At 47.7% G+C, this 19,810-nt stretch overlaps 1 protein-coding gene across 6 annotated transcripts in view; it reads right to left on the reverse strand.

The window, feature by feature from the left end:
• NADK (NAD kinase) overlaps positions 1–19,810 on the reverse strand; it is a 798,433-nt gene that overhangs the window by 82,015 nt on the left and 696,608 nt on the right. For all 6 annotated transcript variants that reach the window (XM_069610162.1, XM_069610161.1, XM_069610163.1 and 3 more), the window contains one exon: positions 11,798–11,927. In XM_069610162.1, the coding sequence (XP_069466263.1) occupies positions 11,798–11,927 (130 nt within the window). The remainder of the gene's footprint in view (positions 1–11,797; positions 11,928–19,810) is intronic.

Here is a 19,810-nt window from a genome sequence, read left to right on the forward strand (position 1 = left end):
TGGTTTCACCTACTACACCAATGATGCTTGTGACAACAACTAAGCCTAAACCACTATATATTGACCAATTTCTTTAAGAGGAAAGCTGTGTTTAAAGCTTTGTACAGAACACCAGTATGACTACCTTTGCAAAGCACAGCATCACCCCGATCTCTCACACCCAACCACGATACCTCACTCATATGGTGGGCTACCACAGCTGGTTTACATTTCCAGCACTGTACGATTCATACATTTGGTCAATACTCCCCATTTTGCATTCGAAAATCTCAAAAGGTCTTACAAACAGCTGCATCTATCAAGAAGGAAAGTGTTCAAGTGCACTCAACTCATCTTAAAGACTGAGCATCATACCTCTGTGGTTTTGCATCATGAATGATGAGCCTCCAGGAAGACCAAAATATGCTCCCAAGGTGCATGTATGCGTCATATAACCAAACCAGACCACATGGAACCTCCTTCTGAAGAATTAGAAGCAATGTGGCAGAGGTAAAAAGGACGAACTGGAGCTCCATGAAGTGTGTGTGCCAGCCTTTATTTCTCTGCTCCCTCCCCACTTTTCTACTGTACTTTGCATTCCTTATATCACTTCCACTATAGATCTAGACAGCTCCTGGTTTCACGGGCCGAAATAAAGAACTAATGCTTCAGCTAAGTTGGGCAGTAGGTATATTTTTGAAAAAGTCATAAGGTTACCACGTCTCGATTCCCAGCTACCTGAGGGTTTGGACGCGCTTAATAAATAAACTAAACTAATGATGGAATTAACAAAACTGGTGTCATGGGCACATTTTAAAGTAGTTTGCAGTCTTATGCACAAATGTGATGATTTAAATGTCCAGTTCTATTTTATATTATTTATTTTAGGTATTTAGTCAGTGCAAACCTAGTTTTGAGATGTGGTATAGTAAGTGGCATATTTAAGCAATCTGCTGCCCTAGACCCAACAAAGTGCACACTCTCCCCAACTTTACTGGTCAATTTCTCTCCATCCCTTCTTAAGTCATAGAAGCATAAGGAACAAGTTACTTACCTGTAACTGTTGTTCTCCAGCATGGGTCTGGCATGGATTCACATGCTCATGAATATTCCCCGTCGTCAGGCTGGGAATCCTCGGTAAAGAAAAAATCAGTATCAGTTTCGTTTCTGATCTGTCTTTCCTAGTAGTAACCAATCACTGATCTCTGGGTCATACTGCCCCCAGCCAATGACTGCCCTCTCCCTAAGCCCCGCCTCTGGCAGCCATCCTCAGATTTGGTAGCACGCCAAGTGGCAGTATGACCAAGTGAAGAGCCGCAGAGGGGTAGGTGGGAGGGTTTGCATGTGAATCCATGCCAGACCCATGCTGGAGAACAACAGTTACAGGTAAGTAACTTGTTCCTTCTCCTGCATGGGGTCTGGCATGGATTCACATGCTCATGAATAAAAGAATATATAGAAGTATACACATGCACAACCACGGGAGGTGGCAACAGGCTCAACATTAAGCAATACAGCAACTCAACATTAAGCATCTCTTACCTCCTCACCAGGCTCACCTTAAGCGAACAGGTTGCGCAGCACTGCTTGGCCGACCCTGGACTCCTCCCTGGAGTCCCGATCGACGCAGTAGAATCTTGTGCAGGTGTGCGTTGACCTCCACGTAGCAGCCCTGCAGATGTCCAGCAGGGGCACACCCGACAGGAACGCCGTGGTAGCAGCGATCGCTCTGGTCGAATGGGCTCTCAGACGGCCCGGGCAGCAGTCGGTTTGCCAACCAGTGACAATGCATGATGCAGCCGGAGAGCCATCTGGAAATGGAAGTCTTCGAGAGAGCCTTCCCTTGATTCACAGACCCAAAGTTCATGAATAGCTGTGACGTCTTCCGAAAAACTCTTTGTGCGGTCCACGTAGAACTTCAGCGCTCTAGCTCCATCCAGCGAGTGCAAAGTCCTCTTGGCCGGCGTCGAAGGCGACGGGAAGAAAACTGGTAGCACCAAGGGCTCGTTGAGGTGGAAGTCCGACGGCACCTTGGGCATGAAGGAGGGGTGCGTCCTAAGCACTACCCTTGTGTCATGAAAAGTCAAGTATGGAGGCTTGCAAGATAGGGCCTGAATCTCTCCCACTCGTCGTGCAGAGGTGATGGCCACGAGGAACGCTGTCTTCCATGACAGGAACTTCAAAGGAGCCGAATGCATAGGCTCGAATGGGGCTCCCATGAGCCTGGTCAGCACCACATTAAGTTCCCACGCCGGGGCAGGGGCCTTCACCTACGGAAATGATCGGAATAGTCCCTTCATAAATTCCTTTACCAGGCGATGAGACCACAAGGACGCCCGTCCCGTAGTCCTGGTATATCGGGAGATGGCAGCCAGATGTATTTTTATGGAGGCGTGAGCCAGTCCAGCTTTGGCCAGCGACACTAAGTACGGCAGCACTTGAGGGGCCGTAATCCGCAGAGGGTTAATCTTCTGTGCACGGCACCAGACAGAGAACCTCTTCCATTTATGACCGTAGCACTTGAGAGTTGAGGACGCCCTGGCTTTTGCAAGAACCTCTCTGCAATCAGCCGGGATATCGTACCCTCCAAACTCTAATGCTGCAGGAGCCAGGCCTGCAAGTTCAGCGACTGTGGGTCGTGGTGTAGAATGGTGCCTCCTTCTCTGGAGAGAAGATCCGCGTCCGCCGGCAACCTGACTGGCGGGGACGTTGACAAGTCCAGAAGGTCCGGGAACCAGACCTGCCTCGGCCACGCCGGTGCGACGAGGATCATCCTGCACCTGGACTTCTTGAGCTGGCTGGTGAGGCGGAGCAGCAACGGCAATGGAGGGAACGCGTATAGAAACAGGCCGTCCCAAGGGAACAAGAAAGCATCGCCCATGCTCCTCGGGTGTGGTAACCTGCTGGCGAACCTCTGGCACTTGGAGTTCGTTGCAGTCGCAAACTGGTCGATCTGGGGTTTGCCCCATCGCTGGAAGAGTCGATCCACTTGATCCTGGCGCAGTTCCCACTCGTGGCACGAGCGCAGCTCCCTGCTGAGTGAGTCGGCGATGGTGTTTTTTATTCCTGCCAGGTGGAAGGGAACCAGAAACAACCCCTGGGCGACGGCACAGTGCCACAGATCCTGGGCCTCCTTGGATAGGGCTGGGGATCTGGTGCCCCCCTGCTTCCGTATGTAGAACATCGTGGTGGTGTTGTCGGTGAAGAGCCTCACCACTTTGTCCTTGAGGGACGGGAGGAACGACTTGAGCACCCAGAACACTGCACGGAGCTCCAAGATGTTGATGTGAAGAGACCTCTCCTCCGGGAGCCAAAGGCCTCTTGCGTGGAGATCTCCGGTGTGGGACCCCCAACCCTCCAGAGAGGCATCCGTAGTCACCGTCTCCTGAAACGCCGGGGTTTGAAAGTCTGTGCCCGTCGTGAGGTGAGCCCGGGTGCCCCACCATAGGATCGCCCGACGGAACTCCTCGTCGAGGGGGATCCTGTCCTCGAAGCAGCCCCCTGCCTGAAACCAGCGGGTGTCGAGGAACTCCTGTAGCGGACGCATCCGAAGTCTGCAAAGGGGCACAAGGTAGATGCATGAGGACATCATCACGAGAAGGGACTTGATGGACCTCACCCTGGCCACATCCGTGGCTAACTGTCGCCGTACCTTGCCCAGGATGGTTTAGGTCCGCTCCTCTGAAGGGGAGGCCAATTGCTCCACTGTATCGAGCTTCGCCCCCAAAAACAGTGCTACTTGCGACGGAACCAGGTGGGATTTGGGGTAGTTGATGGAGAACCCCAGCTCCGTGAGCAACCGGACGGTCCTCGCCGTATGATTGACGGCGAGTTCCTTTGACCTTGCCCGGATTAGCCAGTCGTCCAGGTAGGGGTAGACGTGGATCCCCTGCAGGCGCAGCCGCGCCGCCACTGGTGCCAGGCACTTGGTGAAAACCCTGGGTGCCGACTTTAATCCGAACGGTAGGGCTCTGAATTGGTAGTGGCGTCCTTGAACCACGAACCTGAGGAACTTCTTGTGCCTTTTTAGAATGGGGATGTGGACGTAAGCATCCTCCAGGTCCAGCGACGATAGGAAGTCGCCTTCCTCCAGCTGTCCCAGTACGTGCTGGAGGGCGACCATCCTGAATTTCTGCGCCTTGATGTATTTGTTTAACCGACGCAGGTCTAGGATGGGGCGCCAACCGCCTGTCTTCTTCCTGACGAGGAAGTACCTTGAGTAAACTCCGGACCCCGGAGCCTCCTGGGGACGAGCTCAATGGCACCTTTCTTGAACATCGCCTTTACCTCCAACAGCAGTTGAGGGACGTGATTCTCCTTCCTGGCCATGGGAGGAATGCGAGGGCACTTCTTTAGGAATTCCAGCGAGTGCCCGTTGGCCAGGGTGTCCAACACCCAACGATCGGTGGAGATGGACTCCCACACCCTGACGAACTTAGTCAGTCAGCCTCCCACTGGGGTGCTTCGGTGGGGGCCCGACCACCCTGTCGGGTCAGTCTTGCTTGGAAGCGGCCTTGCCGCCTTGGCCTCCTTGGCGGCGACGGCGGGAACCCCCTTGCTTGCTGCGACCTCTGTAGACCTCCTGGGAAGAGGAGCGGGCCGCCTGGCAGTAGGTGGAGGAGCCACCGCTGGATCCTTTGGAGGCACCCTGTCTGCCTCCAGAGCTCCGAAAGGGCCGTCGCTGCTGAAGCACCCCAAGGGCCCGGGCCGTCTCCGAGTCGGTCTTGATGGCCTGTAGAGACTCATCCACCGCCTTACCAAAGAGGTTGTTGCCGTCGAACGGCATGACCAACACTCTGGTCTGGACGTCCTGGCGAAAGTCTGTCGCCTTGAGCCATCCTTGTCGTCGGAGGCAAACTCCGTTGCCCAGTTGGCGAAATCCAGTATCGGCAATGTCCGTTGCCACCGTAATGGCGTGATCCGACGCCACCTCGCCTTCCTGCAGAATTTCTAGGGCCTCCGCCCTTTTGTCGTCAGGCAGGAAATCTAGCAGGGGAGCTATCTTGAACCAGAGCTCCCTGTCGTAGCGGGCCACGATCGCTAAGGCATTGGCCGCCTTAATCGTTGTCGCCGCCAACGAGATGACTCGTCGTCCCATAGAGTCCAACTTCTTACCCTCGCTGTCCGGTGGGGAAGTGGAAGTTGAGGCCGCCGCGCCCGCTGCCTTCTTCTTAGCCACTGCCGAGTTGACTGAGTCCGGCGTGGGCTGGGCCCTGGAGGCACAAGGGGGCGGCATCGGGGACTTGGTACTTCTTCTCGTACCTGTCCCTCTTGGCGGGTGTCGTGGCAGGGTTCTTGAGGACAGCAAGCCCCTCGTCCCAGATGTTGTCGAGTAAAGGCACCGCGGGGACCGTCTTCCTTTTAGCCTCTCGTCGTTGGTACAGAAACCCCTCCTTTTTCTCTTCTTCAGGGCAGAGCTGGAAGAGCTCAGATGCCCTGGTTATCATGGCATGGAAAGAGCCAACCTCGTCGGCTGGGGACGCCCGCGGGGGTGGGGGGGTTGACGGGATGTCTACTGTGTCATCGCTTGTTCAGAGGGCTTCCCGACGGGCCTGGTTCTGGCTCCTCCGTCGGGGTGCGTGGTAATCTTGTCCTTATCTCGGTACATAAGGATTGGATTGCCAACAAAATGGCGCCGAGCTATCCTGGGACTCGGGCAATGGCTGCGACGGACAGGATGGCCGCTCCAGTGGGCCCTGTTCGTCGTCCTCGTCGCTATCCTCGATCACGTCAGCAGGGACCGTCCCCTGGGATCGAACCTTCTCGAACCTCTCGTTGAGGTTTATGAACCTCTCGTTGAGGCCTATGGACCTTTTCGTTGAGGCCCCTCTCGGTCTCCACCAGTTCCTCCTCAGAGGTGATTCCGAGTCTGTAATGGCCACCGCCCCCCCCCCCTTTTTCAGCCGGGGGTTTCACAGGGGTCTTAGCGATGGGCTGGAAAGAGGATTCCCTCCGCGGCGGCAGGGATACTCTGGGCCCAGAGGCCGTTTCCATTGGCGTAGTCTCAGCCGGCTTCGCCAGGGTCGCAGAGACCACTTCGGTAGAGGCCTTAGCCGGGTGGATCAAGGCCCTCACCACCTTAGGTGCGTCCTGGGCCTTCGCCTTGGGGGGGGGGAGGGTCAACGCCTCGCTCCCCCTTCGAGATCGACCGGGTCCGCTCCAACGGCCTACCCGGGTTCTCGGACTTCCTCTTCCCTGATCCAGAGCGCTGGCTCGTGGTCGAACGTGCCGGGGAAGTAGCGCCCTGCTTGGCAACCGAAGAGCCTGACATTTCGGCGCTCCCGGAGCCCGCGGACTTGCGGTGCTTGGCCTTCTGTTGGGCCCCCGTCGCCGGGACGCCCTCAAAGGACTTAGAAGCCCACTCAGACTTCTTCTTTGCCTCCTCACTTGCTGTGCCCTTCTCTAGCCAGGTGGCGAGGCGGGAACGACAATCTTGTTTGGTCCGTTCAGAAAGGTTCTTGCAGAACGCAGAGTCCTTCTCCACGTGCATCTTGTCCCCGTGGAGGCAGTAGAGACATCGCAAATGCTCGTCCTCCTTGAAAACGTTATATGATACGCATCCAGGGCAATTCCTGAACAGCTTTGATCTGGGCGTCGAGCTCCCTTTGTCCTGGGCCATGTCCTTGAGGTAGGCCGCAGATCTTCCGGAATCCTCCGAGAAGTGTAAACTCGACAAAAACTTCACCCTTGAGGGGCGTAGAAGAATTCCGAAACGGGTCCCTGTTATCGGAAGTAGAAACGGTGGAGCTTGAGGCTCGATTAAACCAAAAAAATGAGAAATTCTCCTGAAAAAACGTGAAAACGCAGTAAAAAAACTCGAGAGCTAAACACGAGGACTCCCAACACTTGAGCGTGCGGTAAAAATCTGAGGATGGCTGCCAGAGGCGGGGCTTAGGGAGAGGGCAGTCATTGGCTGGGGGCAGTATGACCCAGAGATCGGTGATTGGTTACTACTAAGAAAGACAGATCAGAAACGAAACTGATACTGATTTTTTCTTTACCGAGGATTCCCAGCCTGACGATGGGGTATATTCATGAGCATGTGAATCCATGACGGACCCCATGCTGGAGAAATATTAAATTGGAGTGGAAAGAACATGTTATTCCCGTTCGTGGCCTAGGGAGTTAGTGGAAGAGCCTGCACTCTCCTGCTCCTTTGGCCATTGCTTCAGTCCAATATGACCGTGTACTAAGACCTCAAAGCCTGTGCTTAAGGTGCCAGACAACCTCTGCATACAGACCTTATTATGCACAGTTAACTTCCTAGAGTTTGTCCTTAATGTGTATGTCTCCATTTGACATAACTAGCAAGCCATGCATTGTATTACACATTTGAACTCTAATTTAAAACTCACATACTGCATTCCAATGGCTTATATACCAAATCAGTACATATATGGTCAGCATGAGTTCTTCCTCTGGCACCTGAAGCCAATCTGGTGCGGTGGGAGAGAATGTTTTGTGAAATTACTTTTGTGCCGCACAGCAATCATATTGCACATAGCATGTTCCTGTCTCTGACACCTCCACCAGCAGGCTCAGCTTTACCAGAACCCCCTCTAATTATAAGCAGCACGGAATCCAATAGGATTGCCTGGTTAATAGTCCCACAACTCTAAGGACCTCTTGAACACACCTCAAGGCTGTCACGCATCCACAACATGACAGCGTAATACCATCACCAACAGAAAGTTCTGCTGGACAGTAAGGGAAGCTCTCACCCATTCTTTTAATTACATTTTCTTCTGGTAAAATCCCTGAAAACTATGCATTCACCCAAATGATCACAGAGCCAAGCCCATTCGTACAACTATTGCCGTAAATTGCAATTCCTTCTGGGAACGGTACATTGAATACCACTTTCAGTGCTTAGCGGCAAGCATCTAGCTTGAAGAACTACATTACAACATGCTTTCACGCCATTATTTTGCAAGTATCACACAATATACACGTATGGCTAATACCAGTTATGTGGCTTATGAATGCAATATAGGGGTTGCTGTTGGTACTCTTGTTCAGAAGAGAATTGCCATAGCATTTCGGTGCTGGACTGCCCATGTGGGCGGGACGAAGACTGATATGCAAATGGATATTTCCCCATCTGTGAAAGGTACAGTGAGCAAAAAGCAGATGGCTGCGAACTCTCAAAGTGGTTAAAAACCACTGAGCAGGTTATCATGTTGTGTTCTTTCGAGAGAGGGGTCCCGGTTACCTCTTTTGTATGAATGCAATATAGGGTTGGCCATTCTAAAATGTGGCCTGTCAAGAAGACATGCATTGAATGCATCCTTCACTCATCGGACACTCGAGCATGTAATTTGCACATTATTCACTGAGCATTTGTTCAAAATGTGAAGTATATAACAACCATTCACCTTTATCATTGCACCCCATAGAATACGGCTGTGTCGTACAAAAATAATTAGTCCAGCTGTCGGATATTGCATGGCTGAACAATAATCAGAAGGCCTTTGTAATGTCACTATACAAGCCCCCTCTGCTAATAATTAGTTGCTTGAAATTCTATCTTCTATTTGCATGCAATGTAATGCTCTTTTTTTCTAGCATGCTGGAGGACCATTCACAGAAACATTAAGTCATTTAATGACTTTCTTCTTCTGTAAAAAATGTCACATCTTTAGGTGAGATTCTCCCATCTGTAGGTTTTGCAGTGCTCCAAACTTCCAGGATGTTTTCGCCTGCGGAGAGCTGTGCATTCATTTTACCAGGCTCTCCAGTTCCATTTCCTAGGGGCAAGCAGAGTTATTTTCGGTGGCCTCCTGATTATGCTCGGGCAAGTGGTTTCTGCTTTTGAAATATGCCCTTTCCACTCTGAGCTGAGATCTCACAGGGACAGAGAAATGGCGGATTGACAAAATGTCAGCATTATCATCGAACTTGTTTGAGCGAAAGCCACGGATTACGTTTTGAGGTCAGACAGTAGTAACCTGGTGGAGTAGGCATCATTCCGACTTCTCTGGGTGTCGCTCTACTGATACAAGCCGATTGCCTATACCACAGTAGGGTGATTTCAGGACATACAGCGTTTCTGAACGGCTGGTTGGGTTTGGGAGGTTACAGGATGCTGACCCTCCCCCAGCCCTACTAATCTCAGAGAGATGTCGCCTGTCAGCATGTTCCCAGATTTCATTAATGCCAGGTACAATCTGCAAGAATCAGGATTAGGCTCCATGATGCTAAATGCTTCATCCCAAAATGAGAGGCTGCCAGAAAAGGCAGAGACACATCGGATGCTCCAGAACCCCTTTCTCCCAGCAGTGAATGCTTCGCTTGAGGCTGTGCTGTACAGATTCGAATAAGGTCCAAGCTATTAGCTCCAGCAAATGGTGTTCTAAAATAAGTATTCATTCCAGCTCAACCATCTCCGTCCCACAAGGGCTGCACGTACTCTGCAGTGCTTTCATAAAGAGGCAGACATTTTATGTAGGACTTTTCTAAAATGTACATGCAAAAAACGATTCTTGCGTCTTAACAGGCAGCAGTAAAAGGTCTACAAAATGAATATTAATAGGGAAAATTGCAAGGTCCGTCTATTGTACCGAGGATTATCCTAGCAGGGACAGAGGTTTAAATAAAAAACACAACACAATCGTATGAAATATTTAATTAGCAATCAGGGCCCTTCCGCAGCACATGGCAAAGGCGAAGCCACACGCAGGTCACTTGGGGAATAGAGGTCTGTGCTCCGTCTGGCTTGCCTCCAGTGCAGCGCCCACTGCCAGCGTTTTGCCCATCCTGATCTGTCAAGTTTAGAAGAGGGTGTCCAACGTCATGACATCACATACATGGACACATTTTGGATTGGCGCAGAAGCATTCTACCGGACTCCCAAAACGGACCAAGAGTTTGAAATTAAATGAATTGACAAATTGAACATAGAATGCATTTGTTGCTGCCCTAATCTAATGTGGCGGCAATGGCTGATCTGGCCTTATTGAGCACTGTACATCGTTGGTTGATAGGATCACCAGTTAGGGGGCAATGTTATAAAAGGATTGTGTTACATTACATTTAAGTAACAGGAGCAGTGATGACGGATGTGGTGGGGTCAGATAGAGGTGGGATCAGGCGTGTTACAGTGTGTGTAGAAGAGGCGAGTTCCAAACTACTTTGTGAAATTGCACAAGGATTGGTGTAAGTCCAATTTGGAGGGAACCAAGTTCCACAGCATGGGGGCGTATGTCGACCAAGCCCGTTTCCTGTTTTTCCATTTTTCCATCTCTAATCTGACCAGATTTGCTCCTTGTGGAGTGCTTGCCGCCAGAGATGGTGGCCTATCACAAAAATAGGAGGGAACACAAACGTTTTTCAAATGATTCAGCTGGCCTTGAAGGCGATGCATGTTTGTAGGGGCAACCAGTGTAGTTCAACAGCTGTGGCCGTAATGTGGTCAGCTTTGCAGAGGCCTTTGATGACGTGGTATGTAGCGTAGAGGATGTTTCTCATTCATGTAAAGGAGGAGGTATGTAGGCCAGTGAGCAGGGTGTTAGCACGTCCAGGTAAGAGGACGAAAGCCAGTACAATGGAGCAGAAATTATTTGCCGGAAGGAACGGCGGATTATCCGCAAGAGAACCAATTGGTACTAAGCTCCCTGGGTTTTATTTGCTATGTGTATTTTGAAGGAGAGATGACTCAATTTGGAATCCAAGGGACGTGGTAAATGGTGTCAGCTGTGGTGTGAAGCCCTCTACGGTCATGGCGGACAGCCAGGTCTAGATATAGGTGCATTTGGTTTCATTGGGGGGTGGGAGGAGGGGGAGAATTCTGTTTTGGTGAAGTTCAATTTGAGGTAGGCACTAAAACATCCACACGTTTGTATCAGCATGAGGCAGGGCGTGAGCTGGTGGATGTCTTTGATGCAAGATATTTTGGGAGGTAGGGTTGAGTATCAACTGTGTATTAGTGAACGTGAATGATGTGGCTGGCAAGAAAGGATCCCAGCAGCTCCATGAATGGCTCTCTTCTCCTGGTGCAGATTTATATAGTTTCCAATAAAACCAGGGGGAAGGACTCCCTTCCCCTGGTGTCTCCAGCACAACTCCCAGTTCAGGACCAGGGGAATGACTTCTCCTGGTATTGCTTGGCGCAGTTCACAACAAGGCCAGGGGGAATAACTCCCTTCCCCTGGTGTCCTTGACACAACTACTAGTTCGGGACAAGGAGAAGAACACCCTTCTCCTGGTATTGCTTGGTAAAGTTCTGTCTCACAATCTTTAGCTTGATGTAGACCAGCGGTTCAAGCCTGCGTCATTAGCCACCCGATTGGCTGGCTCCCCCCTGCCAGGGTGCTAATAGAGATTCATCAAGGAACTAATGAGCATGTTGCCTTGCTAGTGGGTTAGGTCTTTAGGGTGCTAGTGGGGTTCAGTGTGTAATAGGCTGACCAATGCTCCTTTTCAGTCTTGGTGGCTGTGCTGCATTGAAGGTTGAAGTCCTCAAGGAATACCTTAGCATGTGTGGGGCACATCGTGGTGACCAGGTCGGCAAAGTCATAATTGAAGGAGGTGCTGGGTTTGAAGAGAACTACAGATTAGGTTGAAGGTGATGGTTTCAATCGGTGGTGGGGGTGGTAAGAGAGGGCTTAGACATAGCTGATTGTGGCTTCTTCCAGTTTGCTGCAGAACTAGGTCTGCCACGAGTGGGAGCTATTAGAAACATGGCAACCTTAGTATCATGTCCCATATGAAGAAGATTAGTGAACACATGCAACATAATTTAAAGAATCAACAATAGCTCACAACGTCAGGCCATATTCCAAAGACAAATTTCACAGAACGGTTACAAATTGATAGGTACCTCAGTAAGAAATATGCAAAGTTCTTTGAAGGGCTGCAAAAGGCTGGCATCTCTGATTTTTTTGATGACCAATACGCTCTTTGGAGGCTTGTTCCAAGTTAACCGCTGGCTTGCTGGATCTTGAATGTGCCTGCAGAGTACAAGAGAAAGGTTAGTTCAGTAAATCAGCCAAGAACTAAGTCATTGATCTAAATGCCAATTCATATCTTCTGCAATTGTGCCAGAGGCTAGACACCCTTTAAGTAGTTCAGGCTGAAGACAAATGTACGCAGATCACACAAAATGGCATATGTACCAAAGAAAGGAAGACCACGAACTAGGTGAAACAAAAACATTCTCCATGTTGAAAAATATGTTTTATAGCTTGAAATGAGACCTAAACAAAAAGGGAAAGGCATGAGTTTGGGAGATTTTGAAACCGATACAGAAGGAAGGCTGAAGAACAAACCTTTGAAAGACACTTTGGACAACTAAAGAGGGGCACATATAGACACGTTTTGATCTGAATTCTCACGTGGTAATCCTCTATGAGTGTTCCACCGTTTAATCTTTGTGTGCACAGATAGAAGGAAATAAAGCTTTCAGCTGAGGATATAAGAACAGCATTGCTAGCCTTACAAAAAAGTAAGAGGTGCCAAAGACCATACTTTTGGCATTTGTACAAAAGGAGGCTTTGTTTTGCTGATTTCATAGCTTGAGTATTGTTTTCAAATCGAAAGGTACATGGTTGTGATTTTAGAGGTTAAGGCAGTTGTACAAAATGTCAATGAAAAGAAGAGGGTTTAAAAAAAAAAAAAGAAAAAAAAAAAAATAAGGTATTCAGTGTTCCTACATTTATCTCAACTACAAGCGATAAGTATAATATTTTGTTGAGCCCGACAAAGATGAATATCTGAGTACAAGGTATAATAAAGAAGAAACTAGTTACTTGCCTAAAATTTACTTTCCAGGAGTGTCTGGGTCCCAATCGACCGCTGAGAATCCTGGTTAGTGTTACATAAAATAGTACTTAAACAGAAACTAAATTGAGAAGCCCATCATTTTTGGTAATTTTCCTCTTGATATACGAAATGGGTAGATTTAGGCTCCACCTTGGGATGCGATTTAAAGATTCATGTACAGAGTTGTGCAGCATATGACACATCAGCCCTACCTACTTTGCCTGGGAGCAAGGTCTCTTAGATGCAAATCTATGAAAAGTCTCAACACTGGAAAAAAGCTGAAGAGTAGCAGTTACAGGTACCATTTCTTATCTATTCCACCATCGAATCTTGAATCAAGTCACATGTTTTCAATAGATTCCAAAGCAATACATATTAACAGTGGCAAAGCAGATATAACAATAAAAGTAACTGCAACAACAGTGACAGAACATGTCTCACCTACAGTGGAAAAGATGTTGTGGCGCCGCTCATCTCATTGCAGACTCTGTTCTGGCATTAGTTTTAAGGCTGTATGCAGTGTCACAGACACAGAACTGCTTTGTGTAATGCGGGTTTCTGGCTGCTGCTAGGACTTTGATGCACTCCTCTGTAACATTAAATATCTGAATCTTGACCTCTCCAGTAACAGCACAAGGCTAGCAACTTAGGGTCATGATGAAGAATCGAGCCCGGCTATCTGGTTAGAAGGCACAGATATACTGGTGGCTTGATCAGGTCCCAACAACAGAGGTGCAGATGATCAGAGTACCGAAACTGAGAGGCTGGGGATATCCGGATCCTTACACTTGGTGTACTAGAGACTGGATTGCACTATAGGAATGAAGTTAATTGCCAGAAAAGAATAAATACCTGTCTGCAATGCGGAAAGTGAGCATCTCCTTTGTATTAGGTGTGGTGATACTGCTGGTGATGTTTTGGCACGTTGCCTTCTTCGCCACTGGCATCGGGGCGCAAACATTGATACAGTGAGACGGAAACAAATAATGACAGGACAGAGATACCCAAGAGTTAGTTGAGTGAATATGCAGTGAAGTTTATGATCATCTGGGATTCCAGTGACGGCTGGGAGGGATACCATACTTGGTAGGTGTCCTACTGGGTTACTGATGCCATGTTTGATTGCTCAATCCACAGCTGTTTGTCTTCACTTTGTGCGTGTGTTTCAGGATGTAAAACATGATCAACATTTTGTCCAACTGAACTGTTAGTACCATCACCACAGGCAGGAGGGACTTTAGTGGGAGACATATCGTTCTTAGCTTGAGCACATTTAAGTGCAGCAAGCTTTCGCAAGGCGTTTATTAGCCCTTCACCTGTACATGGTTCAAATAGGTGGCACAAACTGACCAAGAGACATTTGTTCTAACAATGGCTATAAGTCAAGGAGCTGAAGCACTGACAATATCGGTATGCCTTGGCCACCAGCAGAGTCTCGTCTGAAACTCTGGGTCTAAGACTTACCTGTCTTTCCATGTAGCTGAACTGCACCCACTGGTTGTCCAGGTTCTCTTGCAGCGGTTTCATGCTTTTTATTAACTACAGCTCTAGCTCTAGACATGATCCCATCATTACCAGGAAGGACTGCAGTCATCCTAGAAAGTCTTTGAACCAGAGCAAACAGAGTGGTTTGTCTTTCTTTCAACAGCCAGAAAAGACAGATAGCGAAGTTCAAAGGCATGCCTAAACCCTTTGCCCATTAGGACGGCTGAAATATTGATTTTTCTCTGCTCACAGAGAACCCCCGCAATGCTATCAGTTCTAGAGCTAAGCGATCATTGTGCACCAGTCATACTTAGGTGGGGCCTCGAGTAACCAGTCAAGACATTCAACACGAACACCCTGTTTGAACACATGCTAAGCCATCAGAGCCAAGAAATGTGTGATCACTATTGGAGAAGACATGAGGCAAAGGGTCACCATTACCGATAGTGCTGCTGGTTGACTGTGAACCAAAGAAACATTCAATGGGTGAGGAGAAGGGGATATGAAAATAAGCGTACTGTTTATTTACTGTGACCAGAAAATCCATCTTTTTGTGGCTGAAGAGGACTCTGCAGCACAGACATACTGAACGATTCTTCTTTAATCAATTTGCTTATCTTACGAAATCCAATATAGGTCTCCACTGCAGATTCTTTTCCTGTATTAGGAGTAACATAGGTAGAACCCTCAGCCTATTTAATGGTAGGGGAAATGCTTTCCCTCCCTCGAGTTCCTCCATCCAAACACAATAGCAGAGAAGACAGAACTGTCTCAGTGGGAGTTCCTTCTCTATGGCACACTCTCCGTCCACACAACTGTCATGAACATTTCCTACTTCAGTTCAGAGAGTCTTGGTTCTTTGTTTCAAGCACAGAATGTTTCCACTTCTTGTTCTTACAAGAAACTGACGTCCTTCCACTGCCCAAGTCTCTCCATTGCCCCTCACCTAGAAACCATTTATTTTCTGTGTTATGTTGATGTCTTTTCTATTATATGTTAATGTGTTATCTGATTTCCATTCCTTGTTCTACTGATGGAATCCTAGCTATTGATGACATCAGAGCAATCCTGAGCTTTGTGTTAGAATGTTATTCTTTGAGGAGTCAGTCTACTTGTGCAGATGGTTGGGGGTCTCTACTACCCAGCTTATCCCTACAAGCAATAAACCATTTGTTCAACTTGTTGTGCCCAGTTTATTGCTTTACATTGGCGACGAGGATGGGATGTGCTGCAAGAGGAAAGCAGCAGCTGGAGTGGGAGTAGTTATCCGGAGCTGAGGAGCTGGAGCCGGACTGAGACCTCCAACCGCCAGGCCTACGGGTGAGGAGCTGCCCCCCCCCGACCTGGCCTACGATGTTGGACTGAAGGGAAAGTGCGCTGAACCTTCTCTGACCTTACCTTCTGGAGACCTGCAAGCAATATTGCGCATGTTTGGTTTTGATATCACATGGTGGAATTGTTAAGAGGAGAGCAGTGTTTTTACATGAGGTGAGCGCTTATACTTTCAAACATTGGCTGCAGGTGGCAAGTGAGTGACATTCTGTTTTTCGCTTTTGGTGGATTGGTAGCTGATTTCGGAGAGCACTACAGACTTGGATTGGCACCATGGCTGTATCCGGAATCCCGCGTCCCCAGATGTTTTTACCGACCCCGGGCCCCCCGAGAATTAAATGGGGGCCCTGGAAAAAAGGTTTTCTCCATTATGTGAAAGCCACATGTGGCAATGGCATGTCAGTAGAAAGAAAGTTGGCTATGCTTATGCATCTTCTGGGGTATGAGGGGCAGCGAATATTTGAAACTTTACCTGAATTAAGCGAACTGGATGTTGAGGAAGGTATGAATGACTTTGATGCAGCATTGGCAAAACTAGATAAACATTTTGAACTAAAGATAAGTACTGTGTTGGAACGCTATCACCTTGGTATGAGATCTCAGCATGAGGGTGAAACTGTAGAGGAATACATCACTGCGCTTAGGCATTTATCGCTGAACTGCAAATTTGGTGTAAGTCTGGATGAACATATTAGAGATCAGTTCATGTTACATTGTGCCAATGACAGGATCAGAGAGGAAGTGTGGCTAAAAGATGACCCTTGCTTAGATGAAGTAATTGGGATTGCAAAAAGAATTGAGCATACTTTGAAATGTGTGGCAAAACTTGCTGTGAAAGAATCCAAAGCTGTCCAACAGGTTGAGGTCTTGAAAGTAGGTGACAAGAGGATAGAAACCCCAAAAGACCAAAAGAAAAAGAAGGGCAAAACGGCCAAATCGACTGTCATGTATCAAAGCAAGGGTGGTAATGGTAACCAAATAGCAAATAAATCTGTGCAAGAAGAAAATGTACAAGTGGGAAAAAGGAGACAGGAGTGCCTGTGTTTTAGGTGTGGGAGTGCCCGCCACCTATCTAATTCTCCGATCTGCCCTGGAAGAAGAGCTATATGTAACATCTGTAAAAGATGGGGACATTTTGCAAATTGTTGTGCCAATTACAGTGTCGGTGCTGGGAGGAGCGTTATGTTGGTTGAGGAGCCAGATGGGCCATCCTCAGATGAATATGAAGGTTCAGAAAATGAAATTGTTACTGTGAATATGGTTCAATGTTCCGGAATGGATGAATGCGAGCATCCTTCAGCTTGGGTGGAAGTGAATGGTTGCCAAGTTAAAATGCTAGCGGACTCATGTTCCAAAATCACTTTGATGTCAAACGCGGTGTATGAAAATGTACTGGGAGGTAGAATGGACGATTTAAGCCCATCAGACAAGACACACGGGGGCTATAGTGGCAGTAGGATCAATGTGGTAGGATGTTGTCCTGCAACTTTTAAATTTAAAGACAGGGTTACGCGCGGAAAAATATATATCACCAAGAAGGGTGAGACGCTGTTGGGATGGAGAGAACAAAGGGGACTATGTATTAAATTAGATCCCAATAGTAAAGAACAAGTGTTAAATGTAGAAAAACTATCCATGGACTGTAGTTTGGATGATAGTTCTAAAAGTTTCATTGCCAAGTATCCAGATGTGTTTAATAATAGCGTTGGGTGTTTGAAAGGGATGATTCACAAAACTGTGCTGAAGGAGGGTTCCAGGCCCGTGGCGGCAAAACTTAGACCGTTACCGATGTCATTGCGTGATGCTGTGAGAGTGGAGTTGGAGAAACTGGAGAAAGCTGGCATTATTGAACCAGCGAAGGCGGTTGAATGGATTTTCCCTGTGGTTGTTGTGAAAAAGTCCGGTGGGGATTTGAGAGTATGCATAGATCTAAGAGAATTGAATCGATGTGTGGTTGCTGACCGCCATCCCCTTCCAAATATGGGAGAACTTCTGTCTAGGATAGGAAATGCCAAATACTTTGCCAAATTGGATATGGCGAGCGCCTATCATCAGATTAACCTTGATGCCGAGTCACGAAAACTGACAGCTTTTATCACATACGAAGGCATTTACCAGTTTCGGCGCATGCCTTTCGGATTAATATGAGCTTCATCAGTTTTCCAAAAAGTCATGGATGGATTATTCAAAGGTATTAACGATGTTTGGTGCTTCCAGGATGATGTGTTGGTTTGTGGCAGTACTGAAGAAGATTTAAAAAGGAAACTCAATAAGGTTTTAGACATTTTCAGAACACGAGGTATTACCTTACGAAGTGAGAAATGTGTCTTTTCTACTCAAGTAGTGGAGTATTTAGGACACAAAATATCGGAGGAAGGTTTAAGGCCCAAAAACGTGTTGGTAGATGGAATTAAAAGAATGGAGTCTCCAAAGAATAAGGCAGAGTTACGTTCATTTTTGGGGACAATAGAGTTTTACCATCGTTTCATTGAAAAATATGCGGATAAGGTTACCTTGCTGAGAGCATTGTTGAGAAAAGGAGTGGAATTTGTTTGGAATGCAGAGTGTGAAAAGGAATTTGTTGAGATTAAGTCTGAGATTGATATGGCAAAACCCTTAGCCATGTATGATACTAAAAAAAGGACAATCTTGTCTGTTGATGCGAGTGAAACTGGTATTGGAGTGGTTATGTCGCAAGTGGGAATGGATGGTGCAGAATCCGTGGTGTTACATGCCTCGCGCATGTTGAGAGGTCCTGAATTGAACTACTCGGTTTTGGAAAAAGAGGCTTTGGCATGCCATTGGGGTATAGAAAAACTGAAAAACTTTGTGTGGGGTCAGGAATTTGTGTTAAGAACAGACCACAAGCCACTGAAGGCTATATTTGAAAGCAAAGGGTTGGACAAAGTTTCAAGGAGAGTTGCCTGTTGGGTGACAAGATTGCAATGTCACAAGTTTAACATTGAAGTGGTAGCCGGTAAGGACAATGTGCAGGCCGATCATGCACCTAGAGTAAGGATTAGTGATGAGGAAGATGAGGAGTCTGTTGAAGTTGAAAGTATGGTATTTGCTACGGTGGAAGGTGTACTTCATAAAGAAGAATGGGTTGAAGCATTGTTGTCTGATGAAATGTGGAGGCGGATAACCAATTTTATCAAGGATGGTTGGCCAGAGAAAAGATTGTTATCTGGAGAAGAGCGGCCTTTGTGGGAGGTGAGAGAGGAATCATCTGTGAAGAATGGTCTAATATATCGATGGGATAAGCTTGTTGTTCCAGTATGTTTTAGAAAAAAAACTAATTGCTATTGCGCATCAAGGCCATATTGGTATGTATAAAACCAAGGGAGTAATTAAGGCCGATTATTGGTGGCCGGGTATGGACCGCGAGATTGAGAAAACAGTGGGAGGATGTGTAGACTGCATAAAGTCAGGGAAGAGCATATCTGCTGTAGTGCAACCTGTGAAAGGAGTTGAAGGTCCTAAGGGTGTGTGGCAAGACCTTGCCATGGATATCTTAGGGCCAGTGGATATGGGCAGAGGTCGTGGTAGGTTTGTGTTGGCCATAGTAGATATGTTTTCAAGGTGGACGGAGTTCAAAATATTGAGAGAAGTCACGGGTCAATCTATTGTAGCATTTCTGGAAGAGATATTTGAGAGAGAGGGCTTGCCAAGGAGTGTGTTGACGGACAACGGTCCACAGTTTACTGGAGGTTTCTTTCAAGAGTACATGTACAGATGTGGAATCAAGCATAAAAAGACTGCATTGTATTACCCTCAAGCCAATGGTATGATCGAGAGGGCAACCCCTGTATAATGGAAGGTATTAGGAATGCCAATGCGTGTGGGTTGGGCAGGAAAGTTGCGGTAAAGGAACGAATGTATGCGTTGCGGATGGCTCCTAATGCCGAAACAAGAGTGAGTCCATTTGAATTAATGAGAGGACGGAGGAGTAACACGATGTTATCCCCAGCTTGGTTAGGCCGGGCCAGAGAAACGGATGAGGTGGTGGATGAAGTGAAAAGGAATATGGATGAACGAAAGAGGAAGTGTGCTGAGAAAGTTAATGAAACATTTCCAAGAAAGAATACTATAGTTGAAGTGGGCGATCTAGATATAATAAGGAAAGCTGTTATAAAGAAAAAGGGTGACCCGTTGTATTCGGATCCGGTTAAGGTTGTACAAGTTTTTGACCGTTCTGTGAAATTGGAGAGTGGACAGGTCTGGAGCCTGTCAAGGGTTGCGAAGGTGAGGAGGT

Source organism: Ambystoma mexicanum, chromosome 8 (genome assembly GCF_040938575.1).
Source record: "Ambystoma mexicanum isolate Mex_15411 chromosome 8, UKY_AmexF1_1, whole genome shotgun sequence".
NCBI classification, from domain to species: domain Eukaryota; kingdom Metazoa; phylum Chordata; class Amphibia; order Caudata; family Ambystomatidae; genus Ambystoma; species Ambystoma mexicanum.